The sequence below is a fragment of the Filicampus tigris genome, chromosome 11 (genome assembly GCF_054856515.1).
Source record: "Filicampus tigris isolate MCC_2025a chromosome 11, RoL_Ftig_1.0, whole genome shotgun sequence".
In the NCBI taxonomy this organism is placed as follows: domain Eukaryota; kingdom Metazoa; phylum Chordata; class Actinopteri; order Syngnathiformes; family Syngnathidae; genus Filicampus; species Filicampus tigris.
In genome coordinates, this window is record NC_141227.1 from 18,042,501 (window position 1) to 18,063,211 (window position 20,711).

The 20,711-nt window shown below is 42.4% G+C and overlaps 1 protein-coding gene across 3 annotated transcripts in view; it reads left to right on the forward strand.

The window, feature by feature from the left end:
• The window catches only part of ehbp1 (EH domain binding protein 1), a 122,023-nt gene extending 102,786 nt beyond the window's left edge, over positions 1–19,237 (forward strand). For all 3 annotated transcript variants that reach the window (XM_086044938.1, XM_086044940.1, XM_086044939.1), the window contains 4 exons: positions 8,224–8,323; positions 8,931–9,004; positions 16,972–17,086; positions 18,485–19,237. In XM_086044938.1, coding sequence (XP_085901064.1) covers positions 8,224–8,323; positions 8,931–9,004; positions 16,972–17,086; positions 18,485–18,575 — 380 coding nt within the window. In that variant the 3' untranslated portion in view covers positions 18,576–19,237. The remainder of the gene's footprint in view (positions 1–8,223; positions 8,324–8,930; positions 9,005–16,971; positions 17,087–18,484) is intronic.
• The last annotated feature ends 1,474 nt before the right edge of the window (positions 19,238–20,711 follow it).

A 20,711-nucleotide genomic window follows, 5' to 3' on the forward strand; every position in this document is an offset into this window, starting at 1 on the left:
CACTTTGTTTGCACAATGTGTTGGTTTCAAAAAATTATCCCTAGTCCCAAAACTGACAAGTGATGTAGTTTAGTAGAAAACAAAAAATGTACATATTTTCAATTGTTGAGCCTCGTGAGAAACCCATTTTACCCAAATTGTATGAGTCAATCCAGGAAGTAGAAAGGAATAAAAAATAAAACAAACATGCCATTTTCATGGGTTTCAATTGACCAGTAACCCTTGAGCCAAAAGATACAACTGATGCAAACAGTATATTATCGATAACATTTAAAAATCTGAAGTGGGAAATCAAACAGAAATCAGTCCCAATCCTTGGGGAGTTTCAATACATTTGCACTAACACAACTGAAATAGTTAAAAAAGAAAAAGAAAAGAAAGCGATGTGGAAAAAATGGCCTAGATAAAACCCACAGGGTTAAGTAGATTTTTTTTCCTGCTATATATTCTTTACTTGAGTATTCATTTTTCAGACGACTGTTTACTTTTAATCCTGACATTTGCAAACAGATACCTGTACTTTATACTGTACTACGTACTTTGTTACTCAGGATGCGCAGGTGTCTGTATCAGGCTGATTTTGGCCTTATTTCAAAGTATCAGGCACTCTTGAAGGATGATGATACCAGCCACCGATACCTAAGGCAAAAAAAAAATCGGAATCAATTTTTTTCACAATTATCTGTCATTGTGTCAATTGAAATGTTATATATCATAATTCCATAGTTCTAGTGCACAGGTGTCAAGCTCTGGTCCTGAAGGGCCGCTTTCTTGCATGTTTTCCAATTCCCCCTGCTGAAACACACCTGTTTCAAATGATCAGGATAGTATCAGGCTCCTTCAGAGCTTGCAGATGAGCTGATGATTTGAATCAGGTATGTTGCAGCAAGGAGAGATGGAAAACATGTTGGAAAGCGGCCCTTGAGGACACGAGTTTGACACTTATGTTCTAGTGGTATTGGGGAATGCTGAAATTGGTATCGGTCTGAAAACACGTATGAAACATCACTTCTTGTTACTTTTTTCAACATCTGCAGATGAAAACACAACCTAAAATAGACTTAATTGAGATCTGGGGGGTCTTACAGGGAGAAATAAAACACAGGACAGGCACGACATTTTTTATTTTTTTATTTTTTTTGTTTTTTTAAAAAAAATTTAACACTATTGTGCCATGTTATCAATTAAAAACGTGACCTTTACACTTCAGTACTTTTCAAATTCTTCAAATTCTACTTGAGTTGAATAAGTAATTGTACTATTACCGGTCTTTTTTTAAGTATCTATGCTTCCACCTGAGTACAGAGTGTTCCTTTGCCACCTCTACTTACTCACCAACACAGGAAATAAAAGGACGATGACTAATGTTGTTAGCTTACCGTCGCAGATTAATTCATTAAGCATTTCATCATCAGTCCCCCTCCTTCCTCAATGTCACCAGGCGTGTAATATGACACCCCTCAAATTTGTTCTAACATCTACCCCAGGGGGGGTCAAGCTTGCACCCCCACTCTCTCTCCCCTTTCACACACACACACACACCCCGACACACACACATGGTGGCTAATGGAGCAGGCGGAGCTACTTATGCTAAAAAGATTGTAGCTGTCCGTCAGCGAGTGGAGGGGGCGGGGGTCCTCCTCAGGGTGTTATCGCTGTGACACTCACTCGCTCCCTCATTCACAAAATTGGGCTTGGCTGTGACTGGAGCTGTTGGTGCTAAACTAAAGTAACATCAAGCTCAATTAAAGCTGGGAGCATTGATGAAAAAGGCCCTTACACCCCGTTTTTTTCATTTCATGATGATCAGCGAAACTAATTTTGGGGGCTAAGTGTTTCTAGCCCTGTAATTTGCCTCAGAATGTCTGCTTCAAATTAAATCTATTTATAATATATTTTTATTGACCTGTCCATCAAATTTGTGTTGATCGGTGAAACTGGTGTCAAGGGCTTATTTTTCTAGCGGCACTTAAACACAGAAGTTGCCCCGCCTCTTGTAGGTCTGATACCACCTCCAAAGATTGACTCAGTCCCCTCATGTCAACACATCAACACAAACAAAAAAGACCTGCCGTGTGTGGGGAAAGAGGCTTAATAAAATCCACGTGCTGTCCCTGTCCGAAACACGACACTGCGGGCCCGACACGTTTAGCCCACCGCTAAAACGTTTGCGCTAAGCCTCCGCCAATTAACGCCGCAGCCGGGGCAGCTAAAGTTGACAGAAGCCTAAGTCAACTCTCCGTCAACCTAAACACCCACACCCCCGTCGTCTAAGCTCCCCCGGCAAGCTTCACACCTCACCGTGTGTGTAAATACGCACACTCGGGGGAGCTAAAGTACCTGGCTTAGCCTTTGCTTAGCCCCGCCGAGCCACTGCTTATCAACAGGCATCCCGTAACACCAGCATTAAGCCGGGTTGCGGGCAGGGATGTTGAAACATGTTTTTAGGGCTAAACGCCGTCTGATACTTTGGCAAAAATGACAGAAATTTGCAAAGAACGGGTTAAGGAGACACGCTTGTGTCCTGCCCAGCTTGGACACAGTCAGCCGAACAAATAAGTAAGTAAACCCCCGTTGATCAATGGGGATATGTTCCAGACCCACCTTGTGAAAATCCACTATAAAGAAAGGCTTTATTTATTTATTTATTTATTTATTTTTACCACTCCCATACACCATTGAAACAAATCTAAAGAAATGTTTTTGTTTTCTACCCGTCCTCGCTCTCTCGTCTTTCTCTGCGTGACGTGCGCTCACGATCGACAGCGAGGCAATCTAAAGCGACCTTGCTAGCAGACTATCCGAGGGGAAAATATATTTTCGCAATGAAGGCTTAGCTAGCTAGCTAACTGCACGTTGCAATTGTGCCGGATAACTGCTGGTGCGAACGAAGTAGCTCAAGTTGGTATTTAGTTTGGTTTGGTTGACTCATGCAGGGCCCCGAAGTGCATCGCGCAGCCATTTTAGCCATGTGCCAAATACCCTATTTGGGAAACTGAAATGGTGATGAACAGTTTAACATTTCAGATCCACAAATGAGTATGAGACAGTTCTTAGTGTCTGCACGTTTTAAGCAATTATCTTCAAACATGTGTAATGTATTTGGAAAACAAATCTCTGAATTCGCTTCGCAGGGTTTTTGAACTAATTAAAACACACGTAAATCTGTTATTTTAAATGTACTGTAAAACTGAGACATGGAACAAACATAATGGAATTAAATGTCAAAGCATATCATTTTGTTTCCGGAAATCTTACCAACATACAAAGAGAAACCCTGTAGGAAGCTAACGGAAATTAGTGTGGAAGTTACGTTAATTTTACGTGGTACTACACTGAAGGCACGCAACACTAAAATTTTGCCTTGTATTTTAAAAACCTGTAACAAGCAATCGCTTAAAAATTTGTGATGTAGCCGAGGTTCACTGTACACGAACTAAATCCAACGGTGAATAGCTACTGTGTGAGGGATGGATGGCGGTGGGAGAGGGGGGATTACTGCACTGTTTTGCATCAGTTGCCTTCTGCTGGGTGGCCCCTGCTTGACAAAAAAAGAGGCAAAGAAGAGAGGAAAAGCATTTAAAGCGGCACATTGAGGAGGAGAGGAGGGCTCTTAATGCCTTCAAAGCTCAGGAGAGGAGAGATCTGCCATTCAGCAATTCAGCTGTTGATGTTTTCTGGTCCGCAACAATCGAGGAGGCTCCGGAGAATGACGCCATTGCACTCCCTCCCCTTCCTTGATTTTTTTTTTTTTTTTGTCCGTGTGTATTTCTGTGTGCTTTAAAATGATGTGTGTGTGTATGTTATATTACGGGCCTGGAAAAGAAAAAGCGTTGGCGATGGGCCTGGGAAAAAAAACGTTGACGTTAGGGAAGAAGGTGAGGATGAGGAGGGCCAGATGACGGAGCTATTCATTGGCTGATAAGAGCTGATGGAGGGGTTAATAAGCTACACCACCGGGTCATCGCCGCCTTTTTTGATGCGGTAGAGGAGCAGAATGGAGGACGGCCGAGATGAGTGCGTGCGTGTGTGTGCGTGCAAGTGTGTGTGTCAAGTATCCCCTGCGTTTGAAAGAGTGTTAGTGTCCCTCAAAGTTGTCTTTCGGCTGTAGGCCGGGTTTCGGTTGCTACCAGGACTGTAACAATACACCAAAGTTGAAATACGATTTGTGTTTTGATTTCTGAAACCATGGTACACAAAGTATTCTTAAATCAATGAATATAATAAAGGATATTTTCGCTATCTATATGCATATTTATTTATTTATTTATTTGTGAGGTGTCTCGGAAAAGTTTCTTGGGGCACTTGCGTCGTATAGTCTGAGTCTTGTCAACTATGAGATTTCCGTCTCAACCAGGTAGCCACAATGCTTCCATATTGCTGACCTAAAGGAGGTTGCGCTAGCCGTGTTTCCCCCCTCGCTGTATCTGGATTGACATTTATCTGAGGAGAGAAAAAAATTGTGGCCGAAATGATCTCTCAGAGAAAATTTTTCTTGGTCGAAAAAAACCGACTTCTCCATACGTGTATCATCCCAGGCTTAGTTGCTATGTACATCAAAACACTTCAAGCGGAGATTTTTGAAAAGGTCTCAGTGAATTAGAACATTTATTTTGCGTCTTTCACACAGAACCCAGCAAAGGCAGGATTTTGCTACTTTCACATTGCAACACGTAATCCCACACATTTTCTTGTTTTCCTCATCGCTTGTCCGCCTTGCCCTCACACTCTTTCACTCCTCTCACAAAAGCTGCTCTGAAGGAAACCATTTGATTGGCCAGTTACTTGGGCCGATTTACAGTGCACGCTTGTACGGTATTTCCTGCATAGCCGTAATGAACGGGAAAGTTAAATGACAATAAGCATTGGTGGAAATAATCTTATGATGGTCCAGGGTCATATAAAAAAGGCCTTTGAGGGTCGGCATCATCTCGACATGCTCTCTCCCAGGTGGATGTTATTCCCAGCGAGCGTTCCCGCTGCTGTCCCGTGTTTGTTTGAGGAATCTCTCTTGTCGTGTCATTGAATCCAAATAGAAAGCGTCCCCCAAAAGGCCGAGTGAGCTGATGAATGGTGAGGACTATGTGTGTGTGTGGGGGGGGGGGGCTCCCTAGCGTGGGGTCTCTTCTTCTGCTCCTCCATACCTGCCCTTGTCCCGGAGCTAATAACCAAGGCTCCCTATATCAGCCACTCACCTTCATAATAAAAGCCCGCCCCCCGTGTAGCACCAGATCACGTCGTTAATAGGATGATGCCTTTTGTGCTGAGATTATGAGCGGGGATAGCCTCTCCTCGCCTCTCTTTACACTCACACACCAAGCCACGGGCATCCTGCGGGGGGCTCCCCGTTGAGCTGAGGCGATCGTAAACGAGGCCTTTGTTCCCGGGGCTTGTACCCTAACGGGCCGGCTAATGAAATGGCTTTTAGAGAGGGGGGTGTCGGCAGGTGAGCGAGGCCTTCTTCTCCGCGATATTAATTACCTGAAGTGTGGCCCAGCTCTTCATCTGCCTAATGTGGAGGTGCGTTTTGATAATGGCGCTAGTGACAATAATAATGAGACAGGTAATTCAAGGGGGGGGAACCACCCCCCAAGCGAAGTGGAGGCAGGTTGTAAATCATCTCGTTTGGCTCACTCGAGCGCTTCCGACTAACGTTTACGGTAACGAGGCTATTGAGTGAGCTTTTATGTCTTCCCATGTAGTCTCTGTGCATATCTAATGACGACATGCATTTGTACAATTCTTTATTTATACTGCTAGCATTTATGCTTGTAATGTAGGTTATTTCAATAACACACACGTTGCGAAATCTTGGAAATTAAAGTTCGTGTATAATTAAAATCAACATCTCGTAAACTTGCCCTGGGGGCCTCTTTTCTTTTTATTGTTTGTTAGCACGTTGATGTATTGAATGTGGTCTGTTTTTTGTGGTTTCTAATTCTGGCTTATGAGATCATCCGATGACATTATTAACCTGCCTCAGGCTGTCTTCTGTCTTTGTAGCCAAGATGTTTATCATAGTCACATTTTAGTATTGTAGGGCAGGCTCTTTTTTTCTTTGTGTTGGGTTTGCCAAGCGGCTCGCGAGATGCACTGAGCTAGGACCATCCTCCTTCTAACCGAGGGCACTTGTTCCTGTCACCGAATCCACTCGCCAAACAACAGACGCAATCAGATAGGTGACGTGTTGCCTTGCGTGTATCACTTGTATCTTGGGTGTGTAAATGTGTATGTGTCCGATGGTATCTGTGTGTGCTTCTCACTGTCATGGCCGCCATGATAGCAGCGTAACTGTGGCCATCAGTCGTTCATTTTCTTGATCAAACATGGCGCGTAAATGCCTTGGACTGAGAAATAACAAGTAGTAAGTCTGATAGCATGCCAAGCATGGATGCGCAATGTCTTGAGCGCCAACATGGAAGTCAATGAATGACGGGGGGCATCTCATGTCTCTTAGCATTTCCCTACTCGCATACAATTGACAGTAGTAAAAAATACCATGAATGTCATCATTACTGTACTATTATTAGGTTTAAAAACCATATCTATTGTACCAATAAAACACCTACCGCTTAATTGTCCGTAAAATACGGCTATATGTCATCAGTATTCAATAGAATTATGAAGTCACTGTTTTGAGTTTCATCTGAGTTCTCTGACATCCTCAAATTGTCTCTTCGTCTTTCCTCGCCTCCTCCCTCAAATAAAAAGCAGCTTCTGCTTGGCAGGCATTGTGTGGTGGGGAGATGTATTTCTAATCCCCCGTGGTGGTCGTCTCGCAGACCGGCACAATGTCACAGGAGCTTAATATTTGCCGTGATTATTTGCTTGTTTTATTGGACTCGCAGGCGGGCACACCGACCCGCCTTTATTCCGTTGCCGGCATCCGTTTGAAAGTTGACTACAGTAATCCACCATGGTGCTAAGTCCCGACGCGTCGCTTTCGTTGCCTGCCGTCCGTAATGGAATGACATCACACCAGCGCCAGTGTACACACACACACCATTTTGTATCACCCCTGAAAAGCCAGCGTCTTAATTATTTGAGACAAAGTCCGAAAAATATTAAGACCTATGATATAATGGCCTCTATAGTTCGTCATCTTAAAACACACTGTTTAAAGAGATTTTAAAAGTACCCAAGCTGTGGGTTGTGGGCCACATGCGGACCACCAAAGCAATTTGATAGAATGTGCCAACATAAAATAAAATTAAAAACTTTGCGGCACTGTTATAAAGAAAACAAACACACAAAAAAAAGCTCAAAATAAATACCAATAGTGGATCATATTTCTTCATGAATGTGGTATGGACAAGTATGGTTGTAAGAGGACTATAAAACTGGCACGTATCAAATACCTTGAAACAAGTAATACATCACATTTAAGTGTTCAGTTCATTTGCGTACCGGTCGGCCTGTTTCGCACAACCCTTACTTTTTTTTTCCCCCCTCAGGAGCGCTAAACCAAGATGGCAGCGCCCATGGTTAAGGCGATGCATCATGATTAGTCATAACTTTCCAGCAACGCTCTGGTCAATCATATTGCCGTGATGCATGTTTTTCTCAAGTTGGATTCATAATGCGCTAGCATCACCCTCGAAGACATAGCTAAAGCCGAGATATAAACAACCATGGATTTTGAGAGCGGTTCCACCCCTAATATAGAAATCCTTTGTTAAAGGTTAAGTTCAACACATTTTACACTAAAACTTATTCTGACTCTCATAAAACAAGAAACTCTTATCCATTACAACCACCTTTAATTTAATGTAATTAAATGTCTTGTAAAGTTGGCCACAGTCGGGAGACGCAGGGGAGAACTTTCTCCAAGGCCGGAGTTGCCTCCAGGATCGGGGCTGTAGCACGTTGTCGAAAATGGGTAGCCCAATAGCACACGTCAGAGGGGGACAAGGGTTTTTTAAGCTGATTTCCGATCACGTGACAGTAGCCATTCGAAAATGATGTGTAAGATTATACAGACATGTACGGGCAAATTACAACTTTTGTAAGATTCAGTACACCCCGGGGTTGGCGGGTATCTTATTGTTTTTCATCTCTATGGAAAAAATAAGAAGCTCGAAAAATGCATTAAGAAAATACAACAGTATTATTGCTCGGCATCAAAAAGGTAACATGTACTGTACCTTCCTCCATGCTTTTGCATTTTTAACGTGTGTGTGTGTGTGTGTGTGTTTTTGTTTGTGTGCGGGTGCGTGCATGCAGGCAACAACAAGGAGGAGGAGGAAGCCATGATGCAGGAGTGGTTCATGCTGGTCAACAAGAAGAACGCCCTCATCAGGAGACAGAACCAACTCTCTCTGCTGTACGTTCACATCGTGTACTCTCTCTCATTGATTGACATGAAATCAATGAGAGAGCAAGTACAATGTGCACATCATATGTATGTCTTTTGCTAGTGTCTGTGTATGTATACAAGGTATGTTTTGTGCATGTGTGTGTGCTCAGCTGGTCCACACACACGTTTGCGCAGATGTGGAAGCATGCGAGCGGCGAGATTGAAGTATTCCTAATCACATTATATCACGAGCAAAGAGTTGGGGGGGGGGGGGAGAGAGGGACGTTTAAAGTGGCCAATTGACAGAAGGGCTTATTATGAGGCCTTTGTGGTCCCTCTTTGTGCGGGAAAGACGAGCGTCAAGGACAAATTCTATTAGGGCTCATTTTTTAATATGGCTGAAAGAGGAAAGAATTGAATTTGCCACACACACACACACACACACACCTGCCGTGATGTCATTTCACACACACAGACGCACAGAAGGGTGTGTGTATGTGTGTGCGGCACTAGATTAAAAGTGTGAGAAGGTTCCGGCGAGTGGGGCAATCGATGTTTATTTATGTGGGCGTCCTGCCGTAATGATTTAGTCATTACCATATTGATGAACTTTGCTCCTCCCTCCCGCCTGCAGGGAGAAGGAGCACGACCTGGAGAGACGCTTCGAACTGCTCAACAGAGAGCTCAGAGCCATGCTGGCCATCGAAGGTAACACGCACACACATGCAGACCTGGGCTGCCACTCGGAATGCACACTGACGACAAGGCTCAGGGTTAGAGTTGTATCTTGTCAAACAATATTGATACGGTCCGCAATCATTTGCAGTCCGTGGATATCAGCAATGTAGAGAGACTGTTTTTTTTATATAATTGTATCCATCCCACACACATTATCACTTCTTAGAACCTTAAAACGCTGATTAAAAGAGTTTTTTTAAGTATTCCTTTAGCGCCTGTTCTCACTCTTAACTCACAAAGTTCTCTAAAGAAGAGTGCGTGCATCTTTGTCACTCCCAGTTGACGGTTACTGTAAATCAGACACAAAACAAAAGACAATTAAACTTTGTGTATTTGAACAAGAAAATGTTCAATTTCATGTGTAACGGAAATCCACTCGCTTAATGGGAAATATCATAAATAGGCTACTGGAAATGAGTGTAGGTTTTACACTACAGTGGTGCCTTGAGTTACAAGTGACCTGATTTAGGAGGTTTTTAAAATATGAGCCATCGTTCGGCCGATTGTTTGCTTTGACTTGTGAGCGACAATTGGGAGATTGAAGCACTGTATGGGGGCAGTAAACTCAGCAGCAGTTTGGAAAATAATGAACAATTCTTCATAAAAGAGACTTAAAACTGTGTATTGCCCTCCCTGGTGAAGTATAATGTCTAACTAGACAATAAATAGAGAGATTAAAAAAAAAAACATAGCGTCATGGTCCCAGTCTGCCCATAAATGGTGGCATTTTGCCCCTAAAAATTGAGGTAGTCCAGGTAAAGTTTTTATCTACTCACGCAAGTGCAACCAGTAAATTTGCAATTTTTGTTTCTTTTATCTTAAATATATTTTGTTGCTGACAAACCCCTGCTCAACACTTCAGCCCATTTATTCGTAACGTGGTAAAAATTTGTGGAAATGTAAACATTTACATTTGCCTATCTACAGTGCGCTCCCCCTAAACACCCCACTTGCGCCCCTAGAATTTCTGTAATTCTGAAGTTTGAAATAACTGCTACTTAAACCGACACTGAGAAGCAGAGTGCACAACAATCCTCACATTCCATCAGTCCTGTTTTTATGAAGAAGCTGAAGGGTTTTATTGCGTGTTAAAATGCGCACTTGGCTGTTCTTTGTGTTGTGTGTTTAATGAGCTTGATGTTAATTGTGTGGATGAGGATTAGACAGACCGTGCTCCTGCCAGGGATTTCACTGGCTGATCTACTTGATCAATGCTATCTGTTTCCGCCGCCACCTAGGCCCAACTAGCCGATGCCTGATTGCAGAGCCGCGCTGCACTTTTGTATTATCCAAAGCGCGTTAAGCGTCCCGCCGCCATTGTGTCGCATCAAAGTTGTCGGGAGGCAAGTGGAGGTGGGAGGGTCCGGGGGAAAGTTTAATCCCCTTCGACGGCGTCCTCTTTGGCAAAATGAACCTTTGGCCAATCAATGCTAATTGATTTTGCTATTCGACTTTGACCACCCCGCCCTGCCATAAGACCGCCACTCCCCTCGACAGCCTCCGCGCGACCATTGTCATTTCACTGATAAGCTACCTGCGCCATCATAAATCAATTGTAATTAGCACGAGAGCAGCGGGGAGGGGGGGGGGGCGACGGAGGGGAGGGGGGGGCAGACATGCATAGTCGAGCAGGAGCGAGAGAGCACGCCACGCTGGCTTCCGTTTGAGTTATCGGTATCGAGCCGCTTTGTCGACGGCGTCACTCAAAGGTGCGTGTGCGTGCGTGTGTGTGTGTGTGTGTGTCAGTAACTCTTATTTGGTGCTTGGTCAGGCCCATTGAGCGACGGCCAGGCGTGAGAGTGATTGTCGATTAGGTTGACCAGTTCATCACACACGCACACACACACGCATGCACACACACTCACAGAACTGAGACTTGCACGAACACACACACCTGTCTGAGATAAACTAACAGTGATACACACAAAGCGTATTCCAGCAAATAGTCGTCTACAGCATTTATTTACTCAACTGCAGATGGTGGAGGGCTTTATGTGCACATTTTTTTTAAATATAGTTGTGCCTTCACTTACAGGTTTAATTTGCACTAAACTAAAAACACTTGTACCTTTAATGTCATCGTGACTTGGAGTGTAACAAAAATTGATTTGGGCCAGAAAGTCGGTTTTGATTTAAAAGATGTGAATGCCTTGAATCGAACCAAGTCGAATCTTTCCACTTGAAAATATGTGGATGTACATATTGAATCATCTTTTATTGGAGAGAGATATCTTGGAAGGAAATTCCAAACAACGTGAGTTGTTTCAGGGTTTATAATTATTGCAACATCCAAACAATTTTTGTTCATCCGATGTTTTGAATCGTACTTTAGGTTTCAGCTAGTAAATATTTGAAATAAAAAGGACTAGGACTGAGGGATTACAAGGAAGAAATAAGTGACATAGGAACATAATGACTGAGATAATAGATAACGCTGGAATGCTAATGACGTCGTGTCCATGTAAGATCATCTTTAAAAGTGAGCTTTGCGACATGCTGGAGTCCATGCGAGTCGGTTTACAGTGCTGCTGTTTCGGTTAACATCAGAGTTCAAACAGGCTCAGCAGTAAACGTTGTGGGTGCCATTTTAAGTGGGTAACTGATGCACATTGCGCGGAATACGATAAGACACACAGAACAATAAGCACGGACACAACATTGTGGCGTGACAACACTGTAATGTGCTGCTGTTTTCATTTGCAACCGAGCAGAAGTTGACGCTTTAATATCCTTGAACAATAGCATCTGTGAGCTGAGACCATTACACTTCCTGTTGTTTTTCTTTCGTAATGGGAAAAAGGAAAGCATCTCTTTGAGGGGGGTGTTGATCTGTGTTCATTGGGGGCATGCTGACTATTTGAGTTAGGGCTATTATTTGAGGGAATACGGTAAACACCAAGCAAATGCTTATGTAGTGAGCCGAATGACATGTTTGGGGAGGCGTGCAGATAGACATTTTGTTGTTGTTGTTGATAACGTGTGTGCGCGCGCTTGTGTGTGTGTTTGTGTTGGTGGGATGCCAGACGGGGAAATGCCATCTGTATGCCACGCTCTCATCTCACCGCCACAAAATTGATCCACTATGGCCTCTTTATCTGCTTACACATTCACACCTCCGCTTGTGTATGTGTGTATGTGTGTGTCACGCCGATGTGTGTGCGTGTGCACGTGCAAGCGTGTGTGTTGTAAAGCGGGCGCCCTCTCAGCATCTAAAAGGGATTTATGCATAGTCGGGTCCTGGAGTTTTTCCTGTTACGCTTTGATATGATAAGCTTTTTTTTTTATATGTTTAAAATCAATATGTAATCCTATGCAGGAGCTTATCCCCGCGCACACACACACACAGACACACAGTTTGTAAATCTATTTGGGCTTTTGTAAGGCACGGGGGCGGCGCCTTGGCCTCCATTGATTAGCTTCACTGTGGAATGCGATCACATCGGCGAGTTTTCATGATGTCGCCGACTCTTTCGGAGGGGATGTAGCCACGTTTCTATTTGGTGTGTGTGTTCAGTTTATGAAATGAGAGCGTTTTCCTGCTACGCTGCTAGCGCTTAGCCAACGACAACTGTCGTGTTTTGTTCAGACATTGAGATGATTTACGTCGTCTTTCATTGCCTTTTTGCACTAATTTGTGTTGCTGGTGCGAGACGAAGTGCACAAGAGCTCTCGACAACTTGAGCCGTGGCTGAATTCCTACTATCACCATAAATGTCCACTTTATGTTTCAAGTGGGATTAAATTAGTCAAATATAGTCAATACTGACACTCAAAACAACTTTGCTGAGTCGATCTCCCCGCTGCCAGCACTTTCCCTCCGCCCACGCCGAGCACATTTCGGATTGCATCCGGATGACATCAATGTCGGATATATGCGACCTGGCCGTTCAGGCTGCGGTCGCATTGCAAAAAATCTGATACCACACTCAGCATTTTTGGAAAAAATCTTGTCAGGTTGCTACATGGAACTCCAAGGTTTGTAAGTTTTTAAAATATATATATATTTTTTTTTATTATTTACTTTACGGCACAAAAAGATTCTTCATGGTTTGGATGAACGTTAAAAACAATCGAGTAACAAGCTTTTTAAAAGATGTTTTTATGTACAGTATATACCCAAAGTATGGTTGTTGTTTTTGTTGTTTTGTCACAAAAGTAATTTAAAATCCCCAAATTTGGAGATACATGATTTTATTATCTATCTATATCTATTATCCCCTTTTCCTCGAATTTGAGGACCCAGATTATGTTGTGGGAAAAAGTTGTTTTTTTTCTCCTGATTTTATTTATCACATTAAAAAAAGAAATACATCAATTCACAAACTTTGGAGATTAATTATTTTCATTTCAATATTCCCTTTTTCCTCAAATTTGCCTTACTATGTCTCAACTGGAAAAGGCTTCTAGCTTGTGATTGGCTAGAATGAGTTGGCGCGCCACCTGTTGCTTTGCCATGTACATTTCATTTTAAAGCAACAGTAGGGTCAAGTCAAAGCTGACAACTTTTGCGTCTACTTCTTCTTCACCGCCGACACATTTTACCCCACGGTTGCCTTCCATTTGGACTTTTTAGCCAGCATCTGCGAGGCGGGGAGACACTAAAGCGACGGAAGAAAAAAAACGAGTCCTCGCTTCTTATGAAGCAAAGATCAACGTCTCCTCACTTGTTTGGAGCACTCCTCTCTCAGATGAATGCATTGGAAGGGGGGGGGGGTGCAGGGGGGTTACATACAGGCCTGGGGGGGTTCACGGGGATTGGACCAGCGCATTCTTGTGTGCCTTGTGCCGACTCACATGGTTACCAGCGGCGTGCATGGCCAGACTTAATCTGAATATGCAGCCACCGTGCCAGCAGTGGGCAAGGTTTTCCCCTACGTGGAGCCTCTCCGTGAGGGGCGGGGTTGATGTGTGTGCGTGTGCATGTGTGTGTTGGGTGTGGGGGGGGGGGGTTTGCATAATGTCTGCGGGGTGTTGTGTTGGTTGGCGGGTGTCTGCTTACCCAGCCTGCCCCGCTCTACTCACGTCTCTCATCTCCTCTCTTTATTGTTTACCTTCCTAATGAGGGGGGCGGGACCAGGAGACGTGTGATTGACAGCACCATGCCCCCACCCCAATATCTCCCTCCCCAACACACACACACACACTAAGCCGCACACACTGGCTTTTGGGCTGAGAGAAGCGCTGAAGATGATTATTTTTTTCTCAACATTCCTCTCTGTGCTTGTGGGAAGATTTTGTTTTTTTGTTGTTGTTTTTTTGTTTGTTTTTTTACTTCCTGTGCCACCATGTTGTGTGGCGCCTTCTTTGCCGAGGATTTGGGAATATCCGACACATCTAGCTGAGAATGACCACAAAACACCACTAAACTTTTCCTCTTTCTGCATGATTTTCTGTTTTTTAAATACACAGAAAACAAACAAAAAATGTGAGAAAACATGCTGTGGGATGTACATTTGTCACCATGTTGTGGGATGGCCTAGTTGCTATGGATTGTGGGATAGAAGATGCATTTACCCAATGAAGACAACTAAATACATCAGAACTTTTTCTACCCAACATACTGTTGGTCTGTTGGTATTGTTTCTTTAAACATGAAATGTAAGCTGTGGGATGTACGTTTCTTACCATTTTGCTGGATGGCGTAGTCGCTGTGGATTGTGGAGGATAGCGGACACATCTACCTTGGCGTGAATACTAAAACAATTCCTCTTTTCCTCTTTTAAGTGACTTACTGTTTTTGAACTATACAGAAAAGTCCTACAAAACGTGCTGTGGGACGTACTTTTGTCATTATATAGTCAGTCGTCTTACCTGATTAGGACTGGGAGGTAGTGGAAACATCTACCTAAGGAAGTCTACGAAACAAGACTGACAAAGCTTTTTCTCTTTCTGCACAATTTACTGTTTTTTGGGTTGTTTTTTTACACAAAAATGTATAGAAAATACTGTGGAGGGTACATTTGTCACCATGTTGTGGGGCGGCTTTGTCGCTGAACAATGTAAGCGATTCATTTACCTCAGAATAACCACCCACATGACTTTCGACACAACTTATTTTTTTGTGAAACAAAATAATATAGAAAAAAAACCTGGGATGTACATTTGTGATGTGGTGTTGTGGGATGCTCACATTTTCCTGAGGGTGACACCCCCCCCCCACATGGGTCAACTTGCTGCTTTTTTCAAGTACAAGAAAAAACATTGAATAAACGATCTACTCATATAACCTGAAATCGGGACGGGCGTTGGTCACCATTTTGTGACACGTCCTACTCGCTGAAGATTGTGGCGGTGATTTTTACTGAGGATGACCACTCACACGACTCATTTTATCCTCTTGGTACCTGACCTACTGCAGTCCAAAATCCATCCAAACATTTGTACTACACCGCTGCGGGATTTACATTTCTCCCTCCAGAGTAAATTTGTTTGGTTTTTTTTTATGGGGGGGGGGGTTGTAGGCAAGCAAGAGGAGGAAAGAAATTGTGGGAGGACAAATATTGGAACTGTGTTCATCTCGCTCAGTGCTCCACTTCAAAGAGACAATGAGGACCAATCAGGAGGGAGCTCAGACGTTTCTGGACACGCACGCACACACACACACATACATATGAACAATTATCCTAAACACAACCAGTTTATTTTTAATAATGTATTCATTTATTGGTCAATCAATATGTCATCAAATATTAATGGAGGGGAGGCACTGAGGGTCAAGTTGTCTGCCAATGGGAATTTTTGTGAGCCAAACAAATGTTTTAATTAGCACCTCTAATGATTAGAATGGCGGGGCGGGGCATGTGGTCTTTTCTGTGTGGTGCCCGGGGCGGATGTGAGCCCCTGTGGGCGCCCCCGTCCCCCCCCCCTCCTCCTGTGGCAGGCGGATGGGGATTTGGTTGGGGGTCCTACCTGAGCCCCTGTGGGAGCGCATGGGGGCCCCTTCCTGTTCAGACTCTGGAGACCGGAGTGATGAGGGACAGGGTGGGGGGTGGCGTGCCCCCACCATTTTGTTTGCTTGGTTGTTTACAAAAGTGCCACATAATCAACATGTCGTTAGTGACAACTCAGTAATGTACATCAATTAGAGAAACTGATTCCTTGTGCCCCCTATACTTTTTGACACTTGAAAAACATTATGAAAAATAATTCAGTGATCTAATGTTTTTATGTATTTTATTGACCATCCCTAAAATTTTTGGCAACTAAATACAATTTGTGACAATTATAGTTTGACAAAAATAAATCCCCCCCTTAGATAAATGCTTCCTTTTTTCCCCTTAGAAAAAAAAAATATGTTCAAAGAATTATAGAAAAGATATCACATGGAAAATTTGGAAAAAAATAACATTTAGTGTAGAAAAAAAAACATTTTGGATCAAATCCAAAAACATTTAATTAAAAAATTGAAAAATGTCCGAAAATTTATTTAAAATATACTAGAAGAAAGAGTCAAATATTAGCCCAAAAATGGCAGCCCTTCAAATTAGCATAACGAAGAAAAATGCTGAAAGACTGAATGGATAAATTCACTGGTATTAGAAAATATATCAAATTAGATTTGAGAAATGTAACATTGCAATCCATCCTTCCTCAAAATGCTGAAGCATTCAGAAAAAAATACAAAAATGCTAGATTTTTTTTTTTTTCATAAGTAACTTAAGACAATTTATCCTCAAATGAATTGACAAAAATAGACACCTGTCTTAAATAAATGCCTCCGTGTTGGGGCGGGTGATATTGAAAAAATCTAAAAAAATATATATATATATATATATTGTATTGAAAAATGAAATGTCCTCATGCAGTCAAATCCAAACTAATCCACTTTTCATGATGTCCAAGATTTTCGAGCCGCCTCCGAATGTGACGTTTGGGCAAAACGCTGCCTTTTGTTGACACTTTGTCATTGTTGGTATTGTTGCTTTTGGTGCCCTCAGATTGGCAGAAGACGGAAGCCCAGAAGCGTCGTGAGCAGCTGCTGCTGGACGAGCTGGTCCTTCTGGTCAACAAACGGGATGCGCTGGTCCGGGACCTGGACGCTCAGGAGAAAGAGTAAGTCGCAGACGCACGCTAAACCTGCTCATAAACAAAACGCCAACATCATCATCATCATCATCATCATCAACAGCAGCAGCCCCTAAGCAATGACTCCATTACTTGAAAAAGGCGGTTCCTAGGGGAAGTGATTTTGGATAACTGGACTGTGTGGGAGCCCCTTCCTGTCAATATTCTGGAAACCAGCGTCGAGGGTAGGGGGGGTGCCCCGACCTCTTTGCTTAACCAAAGTGTCATTTGATCAACAAGTCTTTGAAATGATTTGTTGCTACTTGTATGGTGTATGTAGCAGAGGTGGGCATTCGTCTATACTTTAGTCCAGCTGTGAGTTCCCGTCTATATTTCAGACCCGACCGATCGGTCCAAGTCAGCCAAATGGCGTTGAGAATGAACTTCACCGGTACCATGTCACATGCAGGTGCCCCACTCCTGACACGCAGTCAAAAAAAAAAAAAAAAAACGTGGTTTATACCGTTCCCACAGATGCAATGACCTGCCCCATTTTGTTTTTATTTCACTGATCACCGTGTGTGTGTGTCTGCTGTTTTTATTTGTTATTTTTCCTTTATTTGGTGGCGTGTCTGCTTGTGCGGGGCACTGCGTGTGACATGAAAATTATGTTCTCGATGCCGATTGGCTGTCGCCGACGAGGGACGGACTGGGACCGCGTGGGTTGGCCGGAATTAGCGCCCAGAAGTTATAGACGGATAGACGATGCCCAGCTCTAATATTTACTTAATTGATGATTTTAGTAATGTCATCAGAGTGTCACTCCCTAAATTAATGCCCACTGACTCATATTAGTCCCCCTAAATAAAAATGTAGGTGTTTATTTTGGTATAATACTTCTCATTTTAGGGACAGACACCACATGAGGAATGTGGTTATTCATGGATCCTATTGTTGCCACACGGACTTGGAAGGGGTCACTGTTGAGCTGAGTTTGCACGTTACGGTTCTAGGAAGGTTTAAAGTGGGAGGATTCGATTCAAGGAGATTCAATTATGATTCGATTCAATCCCGTTGAGTCCAAGAATATATGGTGGAAGGAGTTTCTTGTTCGCATTACTGTAGAAGATAGAATTCTCCAATAAAAGACGATTTGATACATATCTCGATATAATTTTAAGTGGAATGATTTGATTTGGTTCAGTTCGATGCACTCACATCTTTTAAATCAAAATCAAAAATTGATTTTTCGATTCAAACTGTTTTTGTTATACCCCTGTTCCAGGTTTTTTTTTTATGTTTTATGTTGCGTCAGTTTTTGAGATTGTTCCTTTTGTTGTGATGCCCTCTTTATTATGTTTTGATCATATGTCAGGTGTTGTTTTGACATCTACCTTCGTTTTTGCTGTTGTTTTACTATTTTTTTTTATGTTGTATTTTACCCAGGGCCGAGGAGGAGGACGAGCACCTGGAGAGGACGCTGGAGCAGAACAAAGGCAAGATGGCCAAGAAAGAGGAGAAGTGCGTTCTTCAGTGATAACACAACAACGTCAAGAGCAACAAGAACAAAAGGATTGTACATGTGTGGCGTTCTGTCACGTTCTTTGGTGGTTTTACCATGCTTTAAAAGCGGTACTTTTACGGGGATTCTTATGGGTGTCGTGACGTAAACGGGAACTGAACGGTCCAGGTACAAAAATGTTTGACGTTTTTCTTTGATTCGAACTTTGGACAGTGAACAGGTGGACTTTTTAAAAAGAAAAAAAAGAGGAAAAAAAGTTGTTTGTATCTTTTATTTCATTCACTTTACAGCTTTTTACTGTAAAATATCTTAAATTGTCCATAACTGCCCTTGTTTTTTTTTGTTGCTTGAAAGCAGTTTACCAAAAAGAAAAAAAAAAGACATTTTTTTCCACAAAACTTTCTTGTATATTTTCACCATAAAAGCTTGCAAGAATCTGCTTTTTTCTCTAAAAGAGTCATGCAGTCAAAGTGGGGGAAAAAAGTATTATTTATTGTCCAATAAGCTGCTTGTATGTGAAACTACCATCACTTTGTTTTCCTGTTTGAATTAGTATTTATTGAGATTTGCTTCCACGTGCATATTCTTCTATGAGCTCTCACATCTTCAGTTTTATTTATTCCACTGGTTTCAAGACCAACCTTCAATAAAGTCCTTGTACATTTCATATTCCACTAGAGATGCCTTCAGACTATTGTTTACCTTATTAAAAAAAATTATTAAGGTTTTTACTTGTTTTGTAAGAAAATGAGTGGGTTACTTTAAAAACTTTGTGGGGTAAAATGGTGGTTGAAACATTTTTAATGCTTGCTAAAAAATCTAATTAATTATAGAACACTTCTTTATTCTTTTTAATTAAAGTTTATTTAATTGTAATTGTTAAAAGTGAATCTCTGAACACAAGGATCAATTTATTCAGTTAATTTTTTCCCCATGCTGTTTAATTCCCCAGAGACGTAACTCGTGGAATTAATTTCACTTCCACTGAGCATGCGTGGAATCGTGAATTGCACCATTTAAAATTTTACATTTAAAAAAAAAAAAATTAAATCTTCCGACTTCCAGATCTCCGGTGCTCCACAGCGGCACGCAGGAGGAAGCGTAGCCGGCGAGGAGGCGCTGCGTGGCGGCCTCGTCCCACTCTGGCTCTCCCCCTCCCTCCATGTCTTTCGTAAGGAAGGCGAACAAATGAAGAGTGACAGCACACTTCTTCTTCTTCCTCCTCCTCCTCTTCCTCTAACTTTCACATTATTAATCAGCCCCACTTGACTTTGTTTTATTGCACTTGTCACATCACGGATTAAAATTAATAGAATAGATGAATTAAAATGGGATGGTGGAGGGGGAGCGGGCCCTTTTTGATGGTCGACGGGTGACTCTGTCAAAATATTTTTTTGTTCACAACTTATTACACGGTGACACAATTATTTACATTTTATTTTTCATAATTTATAACGTTTTGAATAAATAAATTTCCACGCGAGCTTTTTCTTTAAGAATAAATAATGATTACCTGCCATTATTGAAATATCCAAAAATCCTTTCGTATGAATAAAAGCATCCTCATCCACACATGCAGAGGCCGCACGTCCACGACCGGGTCCACTTGCACTGCACTGCTGCTGCTCCATCCTGGGGATGGATTTATGGAAGTATAGATAGATGAAGGAGGGATGGTGGGAGCAACTTTTCCCTCCTCCTCCTCCTCCTGGCCGCCTTAATCCTGAGCTTTAGCGGCTCAGAAAGGAATTCAAGCACAATTTGGGATTAGACAAATAATCTTAGGGGCCAAAAAAGCGATGCCTGATCACTTGATTCTTGTAGTAGATGACAAGAAAAAACAAGCAACTTTAGTTTCTTTTGCTTTCTTTTAACATCCTTGGCACAAATATAAAGGAGGGGTCCTCATGCTGCTTGTTTTTCTTTTTAACCAGGCAATTTTTGGGGGGCCTTCCACACAATTCCAAACTCATTTAAAAAAATAACCTCTCCACCTCTTCTTGTCCTATAAAACATTTCTATTTATCATAAGGTGTGTGTCCGTGTGATTTGCGGTGAAGGTGCTCCTTTATTATTCAACTTTACGTCCTCAAATGTAATTCTAAATGGGGATTAGAGGTCATTAATATTCATGAGGCGGGCCAGAGTGTA